Source organism: Macadamia integrifolia, chromosome 8, assembly GCF_013358625.1.
Source record: "Macadamia integrifolia cultivar HAES 741 chromosome 8, SCU_Mint_v3, whole genome shotgun sequence".
NCBI lineage: Eukaryota > Viridiplantae > Streptophyta > Magnoliopsida > Proteales > Proteaceae > Macadamia > Macadamia integrifolia.
The window spans coordinates 32,052,921-32,071,554 of record NC_056564.1 but is presented as its reverse complement, the minus strand read 5'-3'; the positions used below and the strand labels follow the sequence as shown (position 1 = coordinate 32,071,554).

Genomic DNA, 18,634 nt, shown 5'->3' with positions numbered 1-18,634 from the left:
ATTTGATATGCAAAAGTTTTACCAGATGGCAGTTTAGGCTGTGCTTTGTTTCACTGGGAAATACTTCTTGGTGGCAAGCAGACTCCATTGAAATCTCAAAATTTTCTCGAACAGAAGCTCTGTCCTTCCTCTCATTTGAGGAGTGGCTGATTCATATGCAAACTTCTCTCTAATTTTGATTTGCATGAATAAGTAACATTCAGATTCAAGCCTAGTAGTGGGCCAGTGGCAGCTTCAGCTTGAAGGCCTGGCGACTAGGGGGGGGGGGAAGTGTGGAATCGAACCCTGTCATTTGCATGTGAGTACGTAGATGTGTGTAGGAATAGGTGGCCATTGGCCTTACTAGGCTGCGGGGCTCAGTAGGATAAGAGATTTAGAAAAACCAAAAAAGATTCGTGGATTGTTGTTTCTACATTTATAGCGTTTGTTTGCAAAACAGGTCTAGCATGAGTGATGGGGACTGTATGAGAGAGGGAAAGTGATAAATGTTGGTTGGCCTAAAGATGCAGATGAGGACACCAAACACACACTGAACACTCTTTTTTGTTTGTTTGTTTTGTTTTGAAAAGCTAAGCAAAAGGCCAGCCAGTTCCCAGTTACAAGACAGTGAGGAGCCTTTCATATTGACACACATGAAAATGAAAGTCTATACACTTTTTTTTTTTTTTTTTTTTTTTTTTCTTTCTGATATCGTTTGGAGGCAAAAGTTCATTTAAATTTACTCATCACCAGATCACATGATAAGGAGCATAGAAGGCATAAATTCATTTGTCTGTACTCATCACCATCTCAGTAGCCACAGTAGTTCTCCATGGGTCTCCTTAGCCTTGCTCTACTCACCATGGTTTATGTTCAACAATATCGCTGAATGATCCACCCTAGACGGTTCTGATGCATCCTTCATCTTAATAAAGTTCCATCGCTTTTTGACGACCAGTGAGATCCAGTGTCAGGTGCACGAATCTTTTCAAGCTTAGCGCTGCCAGCCTCACTTCTGAACCATATTGCAATCAAATGAAATTGAGAAAGTAGCTCAAGTGCAGAACAACCCACTCCAGCTCTATCGAACAATCTGGTTATTTCCCTAAGGGTGAAAGAATAGTGAGTTAAAAATATATTTGATGAACAAGGCAAAGGATCTCTCCTCGATACACAAATTGGGTAAACAGAGGAAAATGCCTTCCCACAAATAACTCCAGAAATTATGAAAATTCACCGTAGGTTGTCAGATAGAGAAGACATTAATCACAGGGAGAAGGGCTTTGCATATACATCGAATGGTTCATATGATGTTAATTGCGGCTCCTGGAGCAAAAGGAAACAAAACTAAGATCAGATTATATAACATTGGCCTCACAACCGGGCATGCATTTAAAATAACTGAGAAGAAAAAATTAGAGGCATAGGTACACAATCAAAGCATATACGTTCATGGTGGTAGGTACTATATGCTTATGGTGCAAAGCAAAATGACAACACATGCTTCTGTTTCCGCGTATCTGAGCATCGATATAAAGGGGAACAGGAAAGCTCATATGCACAAATGCTTGTAAAGTACAGATTTCCATCCAACAATGGCACACTGATTGGGAGAAATCTTTCATTTAATTTTTTTTTTTTTGGGGATGAATAATCTTCAATTTAATTTTAGAGAAAATTGCATTGCCACCCCCTGAACTTTGGTCCTTATTCAATGCCACCTCCTGGACTTTTCGAAACACCAAAGACACCCCCTGAAAATTCAAACAATTTCAAATCAGTCCCTACTGTTAGCCGACCGTGTTAAGTGATAGAACCTCTGTTAATTTTTTTATAAAATGCCCAAAACACCCCCGGTTATTGTGAGAAGACAATATTACCCTCCATTTTCCTTCTTCTTCTAAACTCACACAGTTCTCCCGCCTCCGGCGTAGGTTTGTGGGCACCCCCTCCCCTCCGGCGAAGCTCTGCCTCTGTGACATAAAAATCGTCAACTAGGAAAATCACTGGACTGCCCCTTCATCATCACTCGTTTTTTTCTACTCTCCTGCCCCAGAGTAGAATAAAAAGCTCAAATTGAATCATAGAAAGGGAAGAAAAAATCCATTGTTTATCATATGGCAAAACAAGGCGAAGCCTAGGTCTTGGTTTGTGCTCCAAGTAATGTGGCTGTTGACCAACTAGCTCAAGAAGAAGCGTGGGCTAAGGTTTCTGCCCTTCAGCTTGAAATGGCTGCTACATTTCATGACCTCTCCATTGAGAAACAGAGGTTTTAAGGTGCAAAGGATAGGATTATTCTCTGGGAAACACAGCTACGAGCATTTTATTCTACAACAGAGGAGATTTCTACTCTCTTTGGAAAGCTGCAGGAACAACTAAAGGCAATGAAGAGGACTTTGGAAGATGAAGAGAATTCTCCCCCTCCCCTGCTCTTTCATCTTCTTTCTCCTGCTTCTTCTTTCTTCATCTTCTTCCCCATTAGCTTCATCTTTCTTCCTACCAAACCCTAACCCCAATACCTAAACGTTCTCTTACATATGGTCTCTTGATTACCCTAATTTGGACTCACAAGAACCTTGATTCAATTGCGAGCAAAGATCCATGGCCGCGCAGACGGTCGTAAACAATCTCTATGAGACGGCTTCACAGCCTGATACGGGCGGCAATGCTTACACCTTTCTTGAGTTTAATACGCAGGGCGATGAGTATGATTATCCGGAATTCCGAGAGCTTTCGCAGCTGATCAGGTCTACGGTATATCCTTTTGCGTCTGATTTTGTCTCTGACTGTTCTAACCGTGGTGCCGATCTCCAGACCGAGAGTGGCGGTCCTATCTCTGCTACTCCTGGTAGTACTTCCAAGGGTAGGGGTGGTGGTGGTAGTAGCAACGGCGGAAGTAGTAACCAGGCTGCCGTGGATGCCCTAGCGGCGGGAATGAGTGTTCTGAACTTTGAGGAGACAGGTGAGGACGAGAATTATGAATATGGCAAGGCAGATTTTACGGAGCATGCTTGTAAGTACTGTGGGGTTCAGAATCCGGCTTGTGTTGTGCGTTGCAATGTGCCTTCTTGTCGTAAGTGGTTTTGCAACTCGCGGGGAAATACTTCGGGGTCTCATATCGTCAATCAATGTCAAGGGCAAATTAGTAATGTCACAATAAGTGAGGGGGTATTATGGTCATTTAAAAAAAAAACTAACAGTTCTATCATCACTTGACAGAGAAGGCTAATGGCAGGGACTGATTTGGAATTGTTTGAATTTTCAGGGGGTGTCTTTGGTGTTTCGAAAAGTCTAGGGGGTGGCATTGAATAAGGACCAAAGTTCAGGGGGTGGCAATGCAATTTTCTCTTAATTTTATTCAAGTTTTCAGTCTAATGTAATTGCTACTAAAAATAAACAATTTACAGCAATGTCGATGTGGTCACAATTTAAAACATCATAACTGATGCCGGAGCAACAACAAAGTCAGACTTATCCCAACTTAATGAGGTCGGCTACATGGATCTATAGGGGGGAAGGGGAAAGGAAGAGATGAAAAGATGAGAGTAAGAGAAAAGAGGCACAACCCAACAAGTCCAAACTTCGGAGAATCTTAGCTAGATGGGGCCGGCTATATGGATCCTTGCCCTCCAATAGGTTCTATCCAAGGTCATACTTGGGATAAGATCGAGACTATGTATGTCATTCTACACCACTTCGTCTATGGTCATTTTAGGCTTGCCCCTAGCTCTTTTAGCTCCTTTTATCTGGACTTAGTGAAGTCCCCTATTTCGTATACAGGAAAAACGAATGACCCAAGGGGTTTAGGATCCATCCGCCATAATGGATCAGATTGCACCAATATAAATCCTCCCAACTTAATGGGGTCAGCTACATGGATCTATACACAAAAAGGGGGGGGGGGAGGGGAAAGGAAGAGATGGAAAGATGAGAGTAAGAAAAGAGGCACAACCCAACGAGTCAGAACTTCGGAGAATCTTAGCTAGATGGGGTCGGCTACATGGATCCTTGCCCTCCAATAGACTCTATCCAAGTCATACTTGGGACAAGACCGAGACTATATATGTCATTCCTCACCACTTCATCTATAGTCATTTTAGGCTTGCCCTTAGCTCTTTTAGCTCCTTCTATCTGGACTCAGTGAAGTCCCCTATTTCGTATACCAGAAAACGGAATGACCCGAGGGGTTCAGGATCCATCCCCTATAATGGATCAGATTGCACCAATACAAATCCTTTTTATTCTAAGGCAAGGATTCATAATTAGATCACTCCTTATTGGGGTGTCCTCATGCCTCCTTTTGAACATGGCCATATGACCTCACATGACTTTCGCTAAACTTGTCATTGATCAGGGCAACTCCCAAATCAGTTCGAAGTTGCTCATTACTTACTTTATCCTTCATTGTTTTGTCACACATCCATCTTAACATCCTCATCTCAGCTGCACATAGCTTTTCTATACGACACTTCTTAACTGTCCAACATCCCGCCCCATGCATTATAGCTGGTCGCACCATAGTCCTATAGAATTTTCCCTTAAGCTTTAAAAGAATATTCCAGTCACATAACACTCCGGACGCACCTCTCCACTTCATCCATCCCACTTTAATTCTCTATAAAACATCATCCTTTATGTCACATTCTTTAATTGTGGTTGACCCCAGATATCTAAAATAGTCACTTTGTGGAATCTCTCTCTACTTTCACTATTTCATTATTCATCATAGAGTGGTTAAAATTACATATCATATACTCCGTCTTCAATTTACTAATATTAAAACCTCTTGTTTCCAAGTTTGACCTCCATAGCTCCAACTTAGTGTTAATCCCTGTTTTAGTCTCAACCACTAAAACGATGTCTCGGCGAAGAGCATAACCAAGGGACCCCGTCTTGAATGTTCTCGGTTAACTTATCCATGATATGCGCAAAAAAATAGGGGCTTAAGGCCGATCCTTGATGAAACCAATCGTAATTGGAATAATTTCCTTGACCTTCCACAAATCTCACACTAATCACCATGCCCTCATACATTTCCTTAATTATATCCATGTATATACTTGACACCCCTCTCTTTATTAGAACAAGCCAGATTAAATTTCTAAGGACTCTGTTATATGTTTTTTCTATGTCAATAAAGATCATTTGGAGTTTCTTTGTGGGCTCTATAACTTTCCATGATCCTCCTCAGTGGGTTTTCTTCTCAGGAGGGCTTCAATAACCTTCTCCCATAGTTTCATAGTATGACTCATTCGTTTTATGCTTCAATATTTATTGTAGCTCTAAATATCCCCTTTATTTTTATAGACCGGGATTACAATGCTTCTCCAATCATTTGACATTTTCCTTGCGTTCATAAGTGATACAGGAGCAAGATCATCATCAAATGGTATCCTGTTTCTCTGAGTTTAGAGATGTCCCACCGTAAATGAGGCCTCCCCGAATGTACGCAATATGATCAATACACTTTGGGGTTATCATGACAAATTTTCATACTGATCCGTTGTCTCATCATGCATATACACATGTTTTGGGGGAAAAGTCTCTATGAGCTGCCAGTGTGAGCTATGCCAGCAGCTTCTCTCTCTATCTCTCTCCTTCCCGCCCCTGTTGACAAGGCATCAAAGCACACCCTGATTGGCACACTCCCCTATAACACTATCTCAGCAAACCCTGTCCCATGTTATGGTGACCCTCCTGTTATTCATAACCCCAAAAAAAACAAAAACTAAGAGACTTAAACTGCTGTGCTACCAACTACCACTTTAATTCATAAATTTGGTTGTTTCATAATTGAATAGTTCTCCTAACTATTCCTCATTTTTTCTGACATAACTATATCAGTATTGCTGTAGTTTGATCAATAGTAGATGCATGTGTGATTTGCACACAATGGTTATAAAGTGCAAGAACTAATATGTAATAGGATTAAAAACAATGCTGCTAATTAATTAATCTATATTCTGAGGGTGTTATGCTCTTCTCATTTCTTAAAAAAAATATTATTTTATTGAGTCATGACAGAATTTTCCTACAAAAATAATACCGGGCAATATTCTGCATGATATGTTTCTACAATTTCACTAGATTCCCCTCATACGATTTGAGTTTTTAGTTCTGCCAAGTGTTCAGGCTTTCATAGAAGTTCAGTGAAATTTCTGTTACATTAGCAGGGATGACATAAGACTTAATAAAGAAACTGAAGAAATGAAATTTAATAAAATAGTCTTTAAAAAAGTTTTCTGAGCTGCACAGTCCATTGTGGAATCTATGGATTGCAGACTTAGTTGGAGGCTTGGAGCAGCAATTTTTGGACATATTTCAAACTTGGAAATGGTCATGTCTCCTCCCAAGGCATATAGAGTTTTGATTCTGCAAATCTAAATCAACCATCCAATAGGAAATCCACTGACTACCACATGGATAGCTACCTTGACAAATTAACTCCATTCCAACCATAATTTGAGGTATCGGGTATCCGTATATTGGTTATATAGGATCGTTTGACCCTCAGAGATGATCGATTTCTAATTATATTTTGACAAGTATACACCTTGTTGGTACCATTTCGTACCGTGCACCAACACAGATTTGACCAGGCATCGGGATCGGTGGGGCTGATACAGATCTAGATAGGTTGATTCAAGACCGATCCTCAAACCATGGTTTCAACCTAGTATTTTTCCAAAAGGGGTGAGAAGAGGATCCAGAGGAGCACTAGGCTGAGACTTTCAGGGAAGATGAAGCAGGAAGGTGGCTAACATGCTGTCCTTGGCCAGGTGCCTTATGAATCTTTTCGCAAATCTATTCCCACAATAAGGGGGGGGGGGGGAGTGGATCCATCCAGTAAAGAAGATTGGACTCGAATCTCCAGTGTATGTGTGTGCGCACGAGCTCATGCAGGCACTAAAAGGTCAATTGGAGCTCCAGGATTCCTTACCAAGAAATCAGAGGGGTCCCAATGCTAAATCATATCAATTTCCAAACTACATATGCCCATGTCCATTTAGTAGTAGTGAGGATAGCTATACCTGTCTCAATCCCCCACTTAGGCTCCCTCCCGTCAAAAGCATGGTGAGGAGAGATGTTACTGGACCACCACCAAGGTCATTACCCGTATTACGAATAGCGCTCCGCATTGAGTTTAGCATGCTCCCATACGTAATTCCCTGTCCACGCTCAATTGCTTGAATGAAACAATAGGTCATAGCACCTGTTGAAGTGATCTTTGATAAAGCCTGCCAACAAAATTATCGTCTTGAGTTGCTTGTTTAATATGTGAGGTAAATGATATTGCAAATTATAAGGACATTTCTGCCATTGTGCAAAAGTAGAGAAGGCATTTCTTTAATGAGCGCAAGACTCACTGAAGTATCAGCAGAGGTTTGATTATCATCGCAACCGCTGAAGGATATCGCTTCCCCTCCATTTGTCCCTTTCCAAACCCCAGATGGAGGGCTCTGGTCTTCCCATACATACTGCCCACTCCTGAGTGTATTAAAAAGTATAACATAAGCAAGGTTCGGGCCAAAATGGGTTCCAATCTTATCAAAAGATCAGAATTGCGTACACAATAAATGGTTTATCACATCAGTAACATTACCAGTCATCAATAGAATGAAAAGAGATGGAACTACAAATGTATTGGGATCAAACCTGTTCATTCTGCAGAGGAAAGGCAAGTCTAGCATGGTTCCACTATGGCAAGCATCAATAATTGCATGCAGCTTAACCCCAGGAGGAAGGGGTCTAACAATTGTCGCATTAATCTCATCATCAATAATCATTCCCTGAGTTTCAAAGTCCAAGGGACATAGGGTCTCATCATATCCATCAACCTCATCCCCATTATAGTTCCTCTGCTGTGAACCATGACCAGAATAGTGAAAAACTAGAGAATCTCCTGGTTGACAACCTTGTACAAGCCAATACAATGCCATCCTTAAGTTTTGTTTAGTTGGAATCCTGTATGGATCGGTTTCATCCTCTGCAGATTAACTTTCAGGAAGAGGTAAGATTAGAGCTGGTCAAATAGAAACAGTAAAATAATAATAATAAAAAAAAGCATCCAAACCATCAATGGTAGCTCTAAGAATCTCTATAATTAGAAAAATCAGTAATGGGAAAAGAGAACCAAGACGCCCCCTGCCACCCCCCCCCCCAAAAAAAAAAGGAAAAAAAAAAAAAGAGTTAAAGAACACCCTTCCTAGGAAACCCTAAAAAAGCAGGATTTGAGTATTTTTCATCACTTGTTTGTTTTATCACTTTCTTTTTGATCTTTCTCTCCTGAACTCGCTCCATAGCTGCCTGCCTACTTGTGCTTGTAGCTTGACTGGAGATAAAGAGAGAGTATATGTAAAAAAAAAAAAAAAGTCGTCCATATCAAGGTGATATGTTGAATTGCTTAGTAGTGCTTCAAGAGAGCAACAATTCCGCTTCACTGTTCTTTTTCATTTTTTTGAAAAACCCTATGTAGTTAAGTCAACCACCCCCCCCCCCCCCCCAAAAAAAAAATAGTAGAATGTCATTTTGTGTATTTATAGGCAAAAGACAAACAGATTCTGTGAACCTAAAGTATAATTGGACCTGTCAGTTAAGGAATACGGTTATTAAATAGAGAAGGAAGCATATGGTGAAGAGTCTCTAAATGCAGTATCAAAATTCTGCCATGATTTTCATTTACATATCAATGGATATTCAAAATAGATGTGACACTAAATTAAAAGGCAAAGAGAAGAGCTCCATCTCTTGGAACAGAGTGTCTCAACCATAGACAGGAACACCTTCAGGTGAGGATTGTGGTAAGAATTAGAAAGCTTGCTCCAGTCCAATATCCATGGAAAAGTACCAAGTTCAAGGTCAATGGAAATTAGAAAGTTCTCAATTCAAGGTCATTGGTCACAGAATTCTCTGTGTCTCCAAAACAAAAAGTGAAAAGACAGCAATCCCTTCTAAACTCAAAGACAGTGCAACTTCCATGATGAAAAAAAAGCACAGAGCTATGTTGAGATGGAACTTTGGGTAGTCAACTGTTTTACAGGCAATAAGCAACACAATTGTTGGTTTTAACAGATGTACAAACAAAAATCACCTTAGTGTCTGTACAATGGCAGAAACAGTTTGGGAATGTGATAACCTTGATATATTGAAATAGGAATGGAAATTTGAGAAGTCAATTTAATAGTGCATTAATGTGAACATAATTTGGCAAAAGGATACTAGATGGGGAAAAACAAAAGGTAACTCCCGTGGATTCTCAGAATTGATGACATGGACATATATGCACTTTGAGAGTATCTTTCTTCCATCCCATGTCAATGTGCTTACTGTAAACTTAGTAGAACTGAATACACACCATACCATAGTGGGTTGCTTGATTCAAAATTAAATAAAGTTACCTAAAGCATCTATAGAAGTTCAGAGGCAGATGGTTTCCCAGAGCCCAGTTGTTTCAAAATAGGAGTTACCATTATTTAATATTCCCTTCATGGAGGAAATTGTAGAGATTATACAAACCATCATATTAGTTAAGCTGTAACATGCATTCTCTTGTAACAGAACAAATTGATCAGTTTTCTGATAAACTCAAAATCAAATCTGTAGTCAAAAGGAAAAATTAGAACTTCCAATTCAGCAATCATTTTTTCTTTTTTGGTAAGGATTCAGCAATCATGGAACAATTAAAAACTAGAAAGGAACCAATATTCCACTAAACATTAAGCAAACACATGTGAATCAACATAAGAGAACAACCCAGAACTACCAATTCAGCAATCATGGAACAATTAAAGACTAGAAAGGAACCAATATTCCATTAAACATCAAGCAAACACCATTGAATTAGCATAAGAGAACAGCCCAGAGGGGTAATCAAAGGGTAGAGTGCCGTATGTATCGTATCGTACCGGTAAGCATAATGATGGAGGATTCAGGGAAACTGAATTTGTTGACGAGAAGATGACGCATGCACTTGGCATCATTGATGCATCCCTTGAGTTCATGCCTGGAGTATCGATACGATATGCCGCATATCACCGCCTTCTTGCGTCCGTGCGGCGAAGGCGGAGGCCCAGGAGGAGCGTGGTTGTAGGGAGAGGGTGCTGGTGGCGGTAACGTTGGAGCAGAATAGTAATTATAGGGTTGGGGAGGAGGAGGAAGAGGAGGAGGGAGGCTGCGAGGGTCGGCGATGTGGGTGATGGCTTGGCATAGTGCGCATCTTATCGATTGGGCTCCCAGTGGAAGTTGCAGCGGTATATGGCAGTTGGAGCAGTTCACAAGCATATGCATCTCCACCGGCTTTTAATGAATGGATCAATCTCAGACACAAGAGAGAGAGAGATGTTATGTCGATTTCAGCTGTCTTGTGAGCTAAGGAAGAGAGAGAGGACCAGAAGAGAAGAAGGTGAAAGTGGAACCGTGTGAAACAGAGATAGAGAGAGAAAGAAGAGAGAGAGAGAGAGGCAGAGACAGGCAGATCAGATGAAGACCAAAAAAGATAACGCAAGTGGAATTGAACAGACTTCGGGAATTGGGACTTCCTCGTCCTTCGAAGGTGGAGTGGGTGGGAGGTTCTTTTTGAATATTCAAATAAAAAAAAAAGCCAATCTCGGATGTGGGGCCCCCCACCTTTTTTTCTTCTCATGAGTCAACTTTATTATATGGTCTTAAAAAAAAAATTATTATATCGGGGTATTTGATATGGCTCAACCCAAAAATGATATTACGATGTTACCCTTAGAGGTCGTCGGACAAATAAGTTCGAAGTTGACTCACAATTCAGGAATAAGATATTTTTGAGAGGACATTCTGGTAATTGGGGGTGGATGAGTATTGAGGACACCAAAGTTGACGTTGGAAGCTTGGTATTAGCTTTCAAAAGCATTAGTATTACTATTAGCATTAATATATGTCATTATGTGTTGTTATATCTAGAAACATAGCAACCAGGTCATATTTGGGTGTCAAAATCGTCAGCGGTGAAGCGGTGATGCGGTGAGGCGGTGAGGCGGTGAGGCAGTGAGGTGCAGTATGCATCTAACTACTGGAGTACGTGGCCGAGCCCTCCTAGTTGTTGGATGCTCACTGCACCTCATTGCTCGTTGTAAATAATTTGGACTCCACATTTGAGCATGATAAAGGCAACCCTTAACACTATTCAATGATAAATAGAATACTGGGTTTCTAATGGCATCCCTAGTCACTCTAATGAACGACATGTGACCATATCTAACTTCCTACCCATTTCTATACCAATGATCTCATTCTTCTATCAAATGGAAATTAATTTGCATTGGGGTCATTGATACTTTAATATTTATCTAGATGGGCTGCTTCTTTTATAACAGAAAGAAATTTTATCTTATTTTTTTCCAACTACATGATAACAAGAAAAAATATTGAAGCAATAGCCAAAGATGCCTTATCTATAGGATGAAATAGGCCAAGGAGGAAGGATGAGAGGTGGATGAAATTTGGAGTGATGCTGAGGAGCTAGGAAATCTTCAGACAGATGGTAATGCCAAATCATGGCCATGGAGTGCCATCCCCTTTTTTTGGACAACGTATTTTTTATTTACCCCTTAAATGTGACTATACAATTAAGTTCGACCTTGAATCACAATTCAAGAAGCCTTTCTATAACTAAGATATGTTTGTAAGTGTTGTAACCTGGCAGTCACTGAGAGGGGGTGAATCAATGAATCTAATTTCGATCCCCAAAACTTGTCCGATATCTGATACGGAAAACCCTATTTGGCATTTTACGCACTTCAATACATATATATATTATGCAAACAAGAAGCACACCCACAACACAGGGTTTTTATGAGGTTCGACAATTTACCTACATCCCCGAAGTAGTGCCTATAAAGGTTTCGTACCTACTCAATATACTATTTTTGATTGCATCCACAGTCGGGAGCATCCACACCTAATTTTCTCAAGTCGAAGCTGAGATGACACTTGCAGTGCTGGTACAATGTGTATCACCCACTACACGGGAGCACCCACTCCCAATACTTAGCACCCACTAAGCACTCAATAAAGAATATAATTAAATTGGGCTTATATCAATGCCTTATAGTCAAGCCCTGCCTAGCATATACATCCATAACTAGCTAATATGCTTACAGTTCATCCAAAACTAACCCTAACATACATACATTCATATAATGTAAATCAATGGTTAAGAAATCTCACAACCGATTGCCTGGGATGACTAGGAACATGCACTACTTACACCTTCTCTTTCCTTGGTTTTTTGCTCTTCAAAGCAACAATAAGTAAACTCATCATTTCTTTCTTTTCTTCCTCTTTGGCTTTGAGTTAATGTATCATTAACACACTTTAACCACCTCTTTTACCTCTTTCCATGGCCTAAGAACAATTATCATCAAGTATTCATGTTCATTCAAGAACTAACAAAGAGGGGGAAGATTCTCTTGCCAAAATCATAGCCTTTCTTCATTTAAAACTCATTTTTCTTGCTTCCATTGTGTAGAGCTTGAAAAAACAAAGAAGTAGCAACTTGGATGGACTCATTTGGAATTAGGGTTAGAAAGTTATGGCCATTTGAAGTTGGGCCAACCAGAACACTCAAAATGAAATCTTTGGAGGTTGGTATATGCTAAGCCGGTGGCACGCGCAACAAGGGCACAAACCTGGCCATAGATATCATCAAAGAGTACCTAATAATTTGATCCATCAGATTAAATAACGGATAAGAAATCATAACCATAGGATTATAATCTTGATGATGTCATTATGATGTAAGTGCTGACATCGTCAGACGCATCGTCGATCACAGATTAGTTAGCGTAGCATAGGGGTGTCAATTGGTCGGTCCGGCTCGGTTTCGATCTGGGTTGAGTCGGTTTCAGTGTGAGAAAGTTGAAACCAAAACCGAACCAATAAGGAAATTTCGGTTTCGGTTTGGTTTCTGTTTCGGTGCGGTTTGGTTTCGGTTTGTCTTCGGTTTCTTAAATCGATTTGTAACCGGGTTGGTTTTGGGTTTTGGTCTAGTTTGGATTCGACTTTCCATACAAATGTATATAAAACTATGCAAATTTTGATTTTTTTAATGAATTTTGGAGTGTTTCGGTTTCTTACCGGTTTGGTTTCGATTTTGGTCTGGGTTTTGAGCCGGTTACCGGTTTGGTTTCGGGTTCATCCGATTTTTGGTGCGGTTCGGTTTGGGTTTGGGGTTGCAATACTCGAAACCGAACCAAACCAATAAGGCTTCGGTTTGGTTCTGTCCGTGTTGTTATCGGTTCGGTCCGACCGGTTTTACCGGTTCAGTTTAGGAATTGACACCCCTAGCGTAGCACATTGTACGGTATACTGTTGGCTTTATTCCATAAAGGTGAAGCACTTCTCAACCGCAAGATCTGTCTCTAAGATCTAGACAACCCATGTCACGTGGATCGGTATCTTAGCTCTTGTGCTAATGCATGTGCGATACACAGTAGCTTATGTGATATAGTGTAGAGCCAAACTATCATAACCAATGCATCACACCAATGGGGGCCTTTGCGTAGGCATCTCTACCGTCAGATCCATGCCAATATTCAAGAACCTTTGGATGAGCATTGAGCATACATGGTCGAATCTGGACAGTCCATATTTCATCCCTCAAAGTTAGTTTATTACAAATGAGCCCCTACCTTCATATTTTCAGTGCCAAAAAACCTTAGCAACTCAGACCTTCAAAATCTCAAAATTACACAAAAGCCTATGAAATTTCAAAATTAAAATCTGGAAATTCCACCCAACACCGAGAGCATCTGTTGATTTTTTGGTTTGGATTTTCGAACCAGCTTCACGAAAACAAATGTAACTTTTTCATATAATATCCAATCAAGATGAAACAAAGTGCGTTGGAACCACGACTGGAAGCTCTACTACTTTTCAAAAGACTCGATCATCTAACTCAGCCATGTAAAAAGATAAAAATGGCCCTAGACATTTCTAATGACACATCTTCCTCATACGGAATTGGAATACAAAGAACCATTGAAAAGATCAGATTTTTATCGTATCGTTACATATAGAACACTTCTTTTAAAAAATTCATCTTCAATATCGAAATTACCCTCGATTTCTATAAATGCCGTAACTTCTTCATATGGTATCGGAATACGATGAAATTAGGTGCATTGGACTAGATAAATTACAATCTATCTTTTTCATGAAGAAACATTCTTCCAAAAATATCATTTTCATTACCAAAAATGCCCCCGAGAGTAAATAGGTTGATTTTATCAGTTTTGACCCTGAAACTCGCAACACCTACCATGGATGAATCAAACCACTCCATTAACATAATGTGGTTATATTATCTCATCGGTGACACTCAAAGCTGCCATGCCATCATTTTTGGCCATGTCACTCATACCGGCCACATCACTACCAAGTGGTCGGGTTATCAACAAGGACAACCATACTACAACAATCTCCCCATTTGGAGTTGTTGGCAACCACCTCATCACCAATACACTTCAATGCTCCGATGAGTAACTCTCACCCCCTTTGACAATAAGTACAAAGGGCGGAACCAATGGACTCCCCCTGAGTTCAATATGGGGTAGCAACATCAAACAACTTGCTCCCCCTCTCCCAATGCCCCTAGTGCTTGGGAAGAACCACCACTCTCAGTTTCTGTCTGAGGAACTCAAACTGATCTTTGGAAAGTGATTTAGTAAAGATATCAGCCACTTACTCTATTGTGGGAACAAACTCCATCCTTACTTCACCTTCCATCACATTGTGTCTCTTAAGAAATGATACCGGATGGCAATGTGCTTCATTCTAGAGTGCATCATCGGATTCTTAGAAATGTTGATAGCACTCGTATTGTCACAATGCAGTGGCATTGCCTGCTCAATCTCCACACTCAGATCCTTCAACATATGTTTCATCCACAACACTTGTGTACAACAAGATGTAGCTGTAATGTACTCTGCCTCTGCAGTTGAAAGAGAGACTGACTCTTGCTTCTTACTATGCCATGCCACCAAGCTGCTCCCCAAATAAAATGCACCACCACTGGTGCTCTTCCTGTCATCCACACATCCAACCCAAACTCACTGGTCTCCTTCAGATATCTAAAAATTCTCTTCATGCTACCATGTGTGTCTCCTTTGGTCATGCTTGGAATCTGACTACTATGCACACAACTTGTAAGATGTCAGGCCTACTAACTGTCAAATATAATAGGCTACCAATCATTGACTTATACGAGGTGTGGTCAACTGATGGAGAGTCATCTTCATTGCTCAACCTACACCTAGTCATCATAGGTGTACTAACTGGCTTGCAATCCTCTATGGTGAATCTCTTCAACATCTCCCTCACATACTTAGACTACGATATGAATATACCTTCATTCTTCTGACTGATTTGTAAACCCAAGAAGAATGACAGTTTGTCCAACATGGACATCTCAAACTCATCTTGCATCCTCATTGCAAAATCTCTGCACAACTCATCTTTGTGACCCCCAAAGATGATGTCATATACATACACAACCATCGCAACTTGACTATTTTCTTCAGATCTGATGTAGAGATTACTATCCACTAAGCCTTTCTTAAAACCAACTTACACAAGTAGGAGTCCAATCTGGAGTACTATGCCCTTGGAGCTTGTTTTAAACCATATAAGGCCTTCTTCAATCTGCAAACAAGAGTGGGGTTCTCACTAAGCTAAAAACCATCAGGCTGCTCTATATAAACCTCCTCTTCCAAGTTTCCATTTAGAAAAGCTGATTTGATATCCATCTGATAGACCTTAAATCTCTTGTACACTGACAAAGCCAAGAATGTTCTGATAGCCTCAAGTCTTGCCACTAGAGTAAAAGTTTCCTTAAAGTAAATGCCTTCCACTTGAGCATACCCCTTGCATACAAGTCTTGCTTTGTTCCTCACCACTTGACCATCTTCATTGAGTTTATTTTTGAAAATCCATTTAGTACCAATCACATTCTTGTCAACTGGCCTAGGGACTAGATCCCAAGTGTGATTCCTCTCTATTTGATCAAGTTCTTCATTCATAGCCTTCATCCAACTCTCATCATTGGTTGCTTCATCAACAACTTTTTGTTCAATCTTCGAAAGAAGAGAGTAAGTGTTGGTCTTCATTCTTCTAGTCTGAACACCTACAGTGGGGTCACCAATGATTAACTCATCTATTCCTTATTTATCAACTCTATTATGTCTCCTCTACTCATTTGAATCTACCTCGATCTGTTCAATATCAATCTCATCTTTGCTTTTGGGTCTACTATCAACTAGGTCATTCTCATCATCAAGATCTTCAAATTTTAGAAGTTCATTTCCTGAGCCAGAAGGAATTTCCCTTTTTTCATCAACTGTGACATCAACACTCTCTATAATTTTTCCAAGTCTGTTGTTGTAGCATCTATAGGCCTTACTTGAAGTAGAATAGCCTAGAAATATACCTTCATCAGCCCTATCATCAAATTTTTCCAAATCTTAGTTTGTGTTCTTGATTAACATTTGCTACCAAAAACCTTGAAGGGTCTTGTTGTAGCCCTTCTACCAAATCATATTTCATATGGAGTCTTGCTTTCATGAGGTCTCAACATACATCTGTTATGGATGTACGCTACAGTTAGAATTGCCTCCTTCCATAACTTCTTGCCCATGTTATTCTCTGTCAACATTGTTCTAGCCATGTCCTGCACTGTCCTACTCTTTCTCTCTGCAACACCATTTTGTTGGGGTGTTCTTGGAGCTAAAGTTTATTTCTTGATACCATGCTTATAGCAGTATTCTTCAAAATCATCTCAACTGTACTCACCTTCTCTGTCAGATCTCAGGCACTTTAGCTTATTTCCTATCTGATTCTCAACTTGCTTTTTAAATATCTTAAATCTTTCTAAAGCCTCTGACTTGTATTTTAAGAACATCACCCAAATCATTCTTGAGTGATCATCAACAAACAACATGATGTATCTCTCTCCTGAGGTGCTAGGTGTCCTCATAGGACCACATAGGTTTGTGTGAATCAATTCCAATGGTGAGCTAGAATAGTACTCCTTAGACTTGTAGGTGATTCTGATTTACTTTTCCTTCTGACAAGATGCACATTTAGGATTGGAGAGCTTCTTCAACTCAAGAACAACTCTCACTGCCTTCTTTAAAGAAATCTTTGCAAGGTTCTTGAAACCATGTAAGAATCTTTCTCTAACTCCGTCAAGGTGTACAGGTTCCCTGAAGTTCTCTGTCCAGTAGCCACAACATTTCCACTGCTTGATCTTCTTATCTCACACCCTTTACTAGTCAAAGTTACTTCATTCCCTTTGTCACAAATTTTACTGATGCTGAGAAGATTGTGTTTGAGCCCTTCAACATACAAGACATCAAGAGATTTCACCTTCCCATGGTTCAGACTTATGGACCCCTTCCCTGTAATTCTGGCACTATTGTTGTTGCCAAACTTCATAGATCCACCTTCAAAGTCATGTAATTGTTTAAACCTTTCCTTATTTCCTGTCATGTGGTAGCAACCACTATCATGAATACATGAAGTAGAGTCTCTTTGAGCCTTAAAAGCTCTCTGAATAACAAATGTTGCTGCTGCATCTTCATCATCTTCTACTCTCTCTCTCTCTGAACCCAGACTTTCTTGACAGATTGAGATTTTTTTTGCTTTTTTCTGTCTTGAAAATTGTCTCTCCATCTCATCATCTTTTGTGTTTCTGAAAACTCTCTGCTTACCTCTATTCTCCTGTCTTTATGGGAGAAACACAGTTCTACAATTTCTTACAATATGTCCAAGGTTATTGCATCTATAACATTCAACTGTTTCCCCCATAAGGGGTGCAAAAGGATTCCTGTTTACATAACTCCTTGGACCAATGTTAAACTTACAATCTGAGATCTTGTGTCCAAAAGTGTTGCATTTGTAACAATAACCTTGAAAGATGTGCCTCTGCATCACAGGTTCCATCTGCCATCTGTCATTTGTATGGAGCTCTGAAGTTGTCAAATGCTCTTGGTCGCTGTTGAAGACCTTGATTGTATCCATAGCTCTCTGCTCTCCTACTTGGCCTTGCCAACTTTGGTTGTCTAGTATGGTTAGTCTTATGGAATATAGATGGATTTTTTCTTCTGATTGGACCAGTTTACACTATCTTTTTGTACTGCTTTCTTGACATTGCCAGCAGTAGCAACATGTGCCTTCCGTCTTTGAGCATTCTTATCATTGACTTTCATAGAATTATGCACTGTTTCCTTATTATTTTCCTTGGTATTTTTGGAAGATTCCCCAACAAATCTAAGCCCAAATTTAATGTGAGCTGATCTTTGAGCATTGATGATATCATTAAGCTTCTTACTGCTAGGATGCTCTTTTGGAGTAGAGTCATCTTCAACATCTTCATTTTGTGAGTCTTTTCTCTCAATCTCAATTCTCCCATAGTCTTCAACCTTAGCCTTTAATAAGGCTAGCTTATCTGCATAACTATCAAATTGTGTGAGAATCTCATCTTGCTCCTCCAGTTGTGCTTTCAAAGCCACTTTCTCTAACTCAAGAGTGTTGCAATCAATGGTCTTCTGTGAGAGTTGATACTTAACGTCATCTAAGGCCTTCTTTGACTTGTCAACTTGCTCTCTCAACTCAATAATAATTTGTT

The 18,634-nt window shown here is 40.0% G+C and overlaps 1 protein-coding gene across 4 annotated transcripts; it reads right to left on the bottom strand.

Annotated features, from left to right (window-relative positions):
- Positions 1–525: 525 nt before the first annotated feature.
- Positions 526–10,527, bottom strand: LOC122085437 (metacaspase-1-like). Of its 4 annotated transcripts, none has more exons than XM_042653868.1 (6): positions 9,885–10,527; positions 7,636–7,966; positions 7,347–7,467; positions 7,011–7,217; positions 1,217–1,305; positions 526–1,084 (listed from the first exon to the last, which is right to left on the bottom strand). In XM_042653868.1, the coding sequence occupies exons 1-5, from the start codon at positions 10,264–10,266 to the stop codon at positions 1,246–1,248; spliced, it is 1,101 nt and encodes a 366-aa protein (XP_042509802.1). In that variant the 5' UTR covers positions 10,267–10,527; the 3' UTR covers positions 526–1,084; positions 1,217–1,245. The 4 variants fall into 4 exon arrangements, with proteins under 4 accessions (XP_042509802.1, XP_042509803.1, XP_042509804.1 ...); XM_042653869.1 differs by having other exon boundaries at positions 526–1,072; XM_042653870.1 differs by having other exon boundaries at positions 1,273–1,305.
- Positions 10,528–18,634: the final 8,107 nt, after the last annotated feature.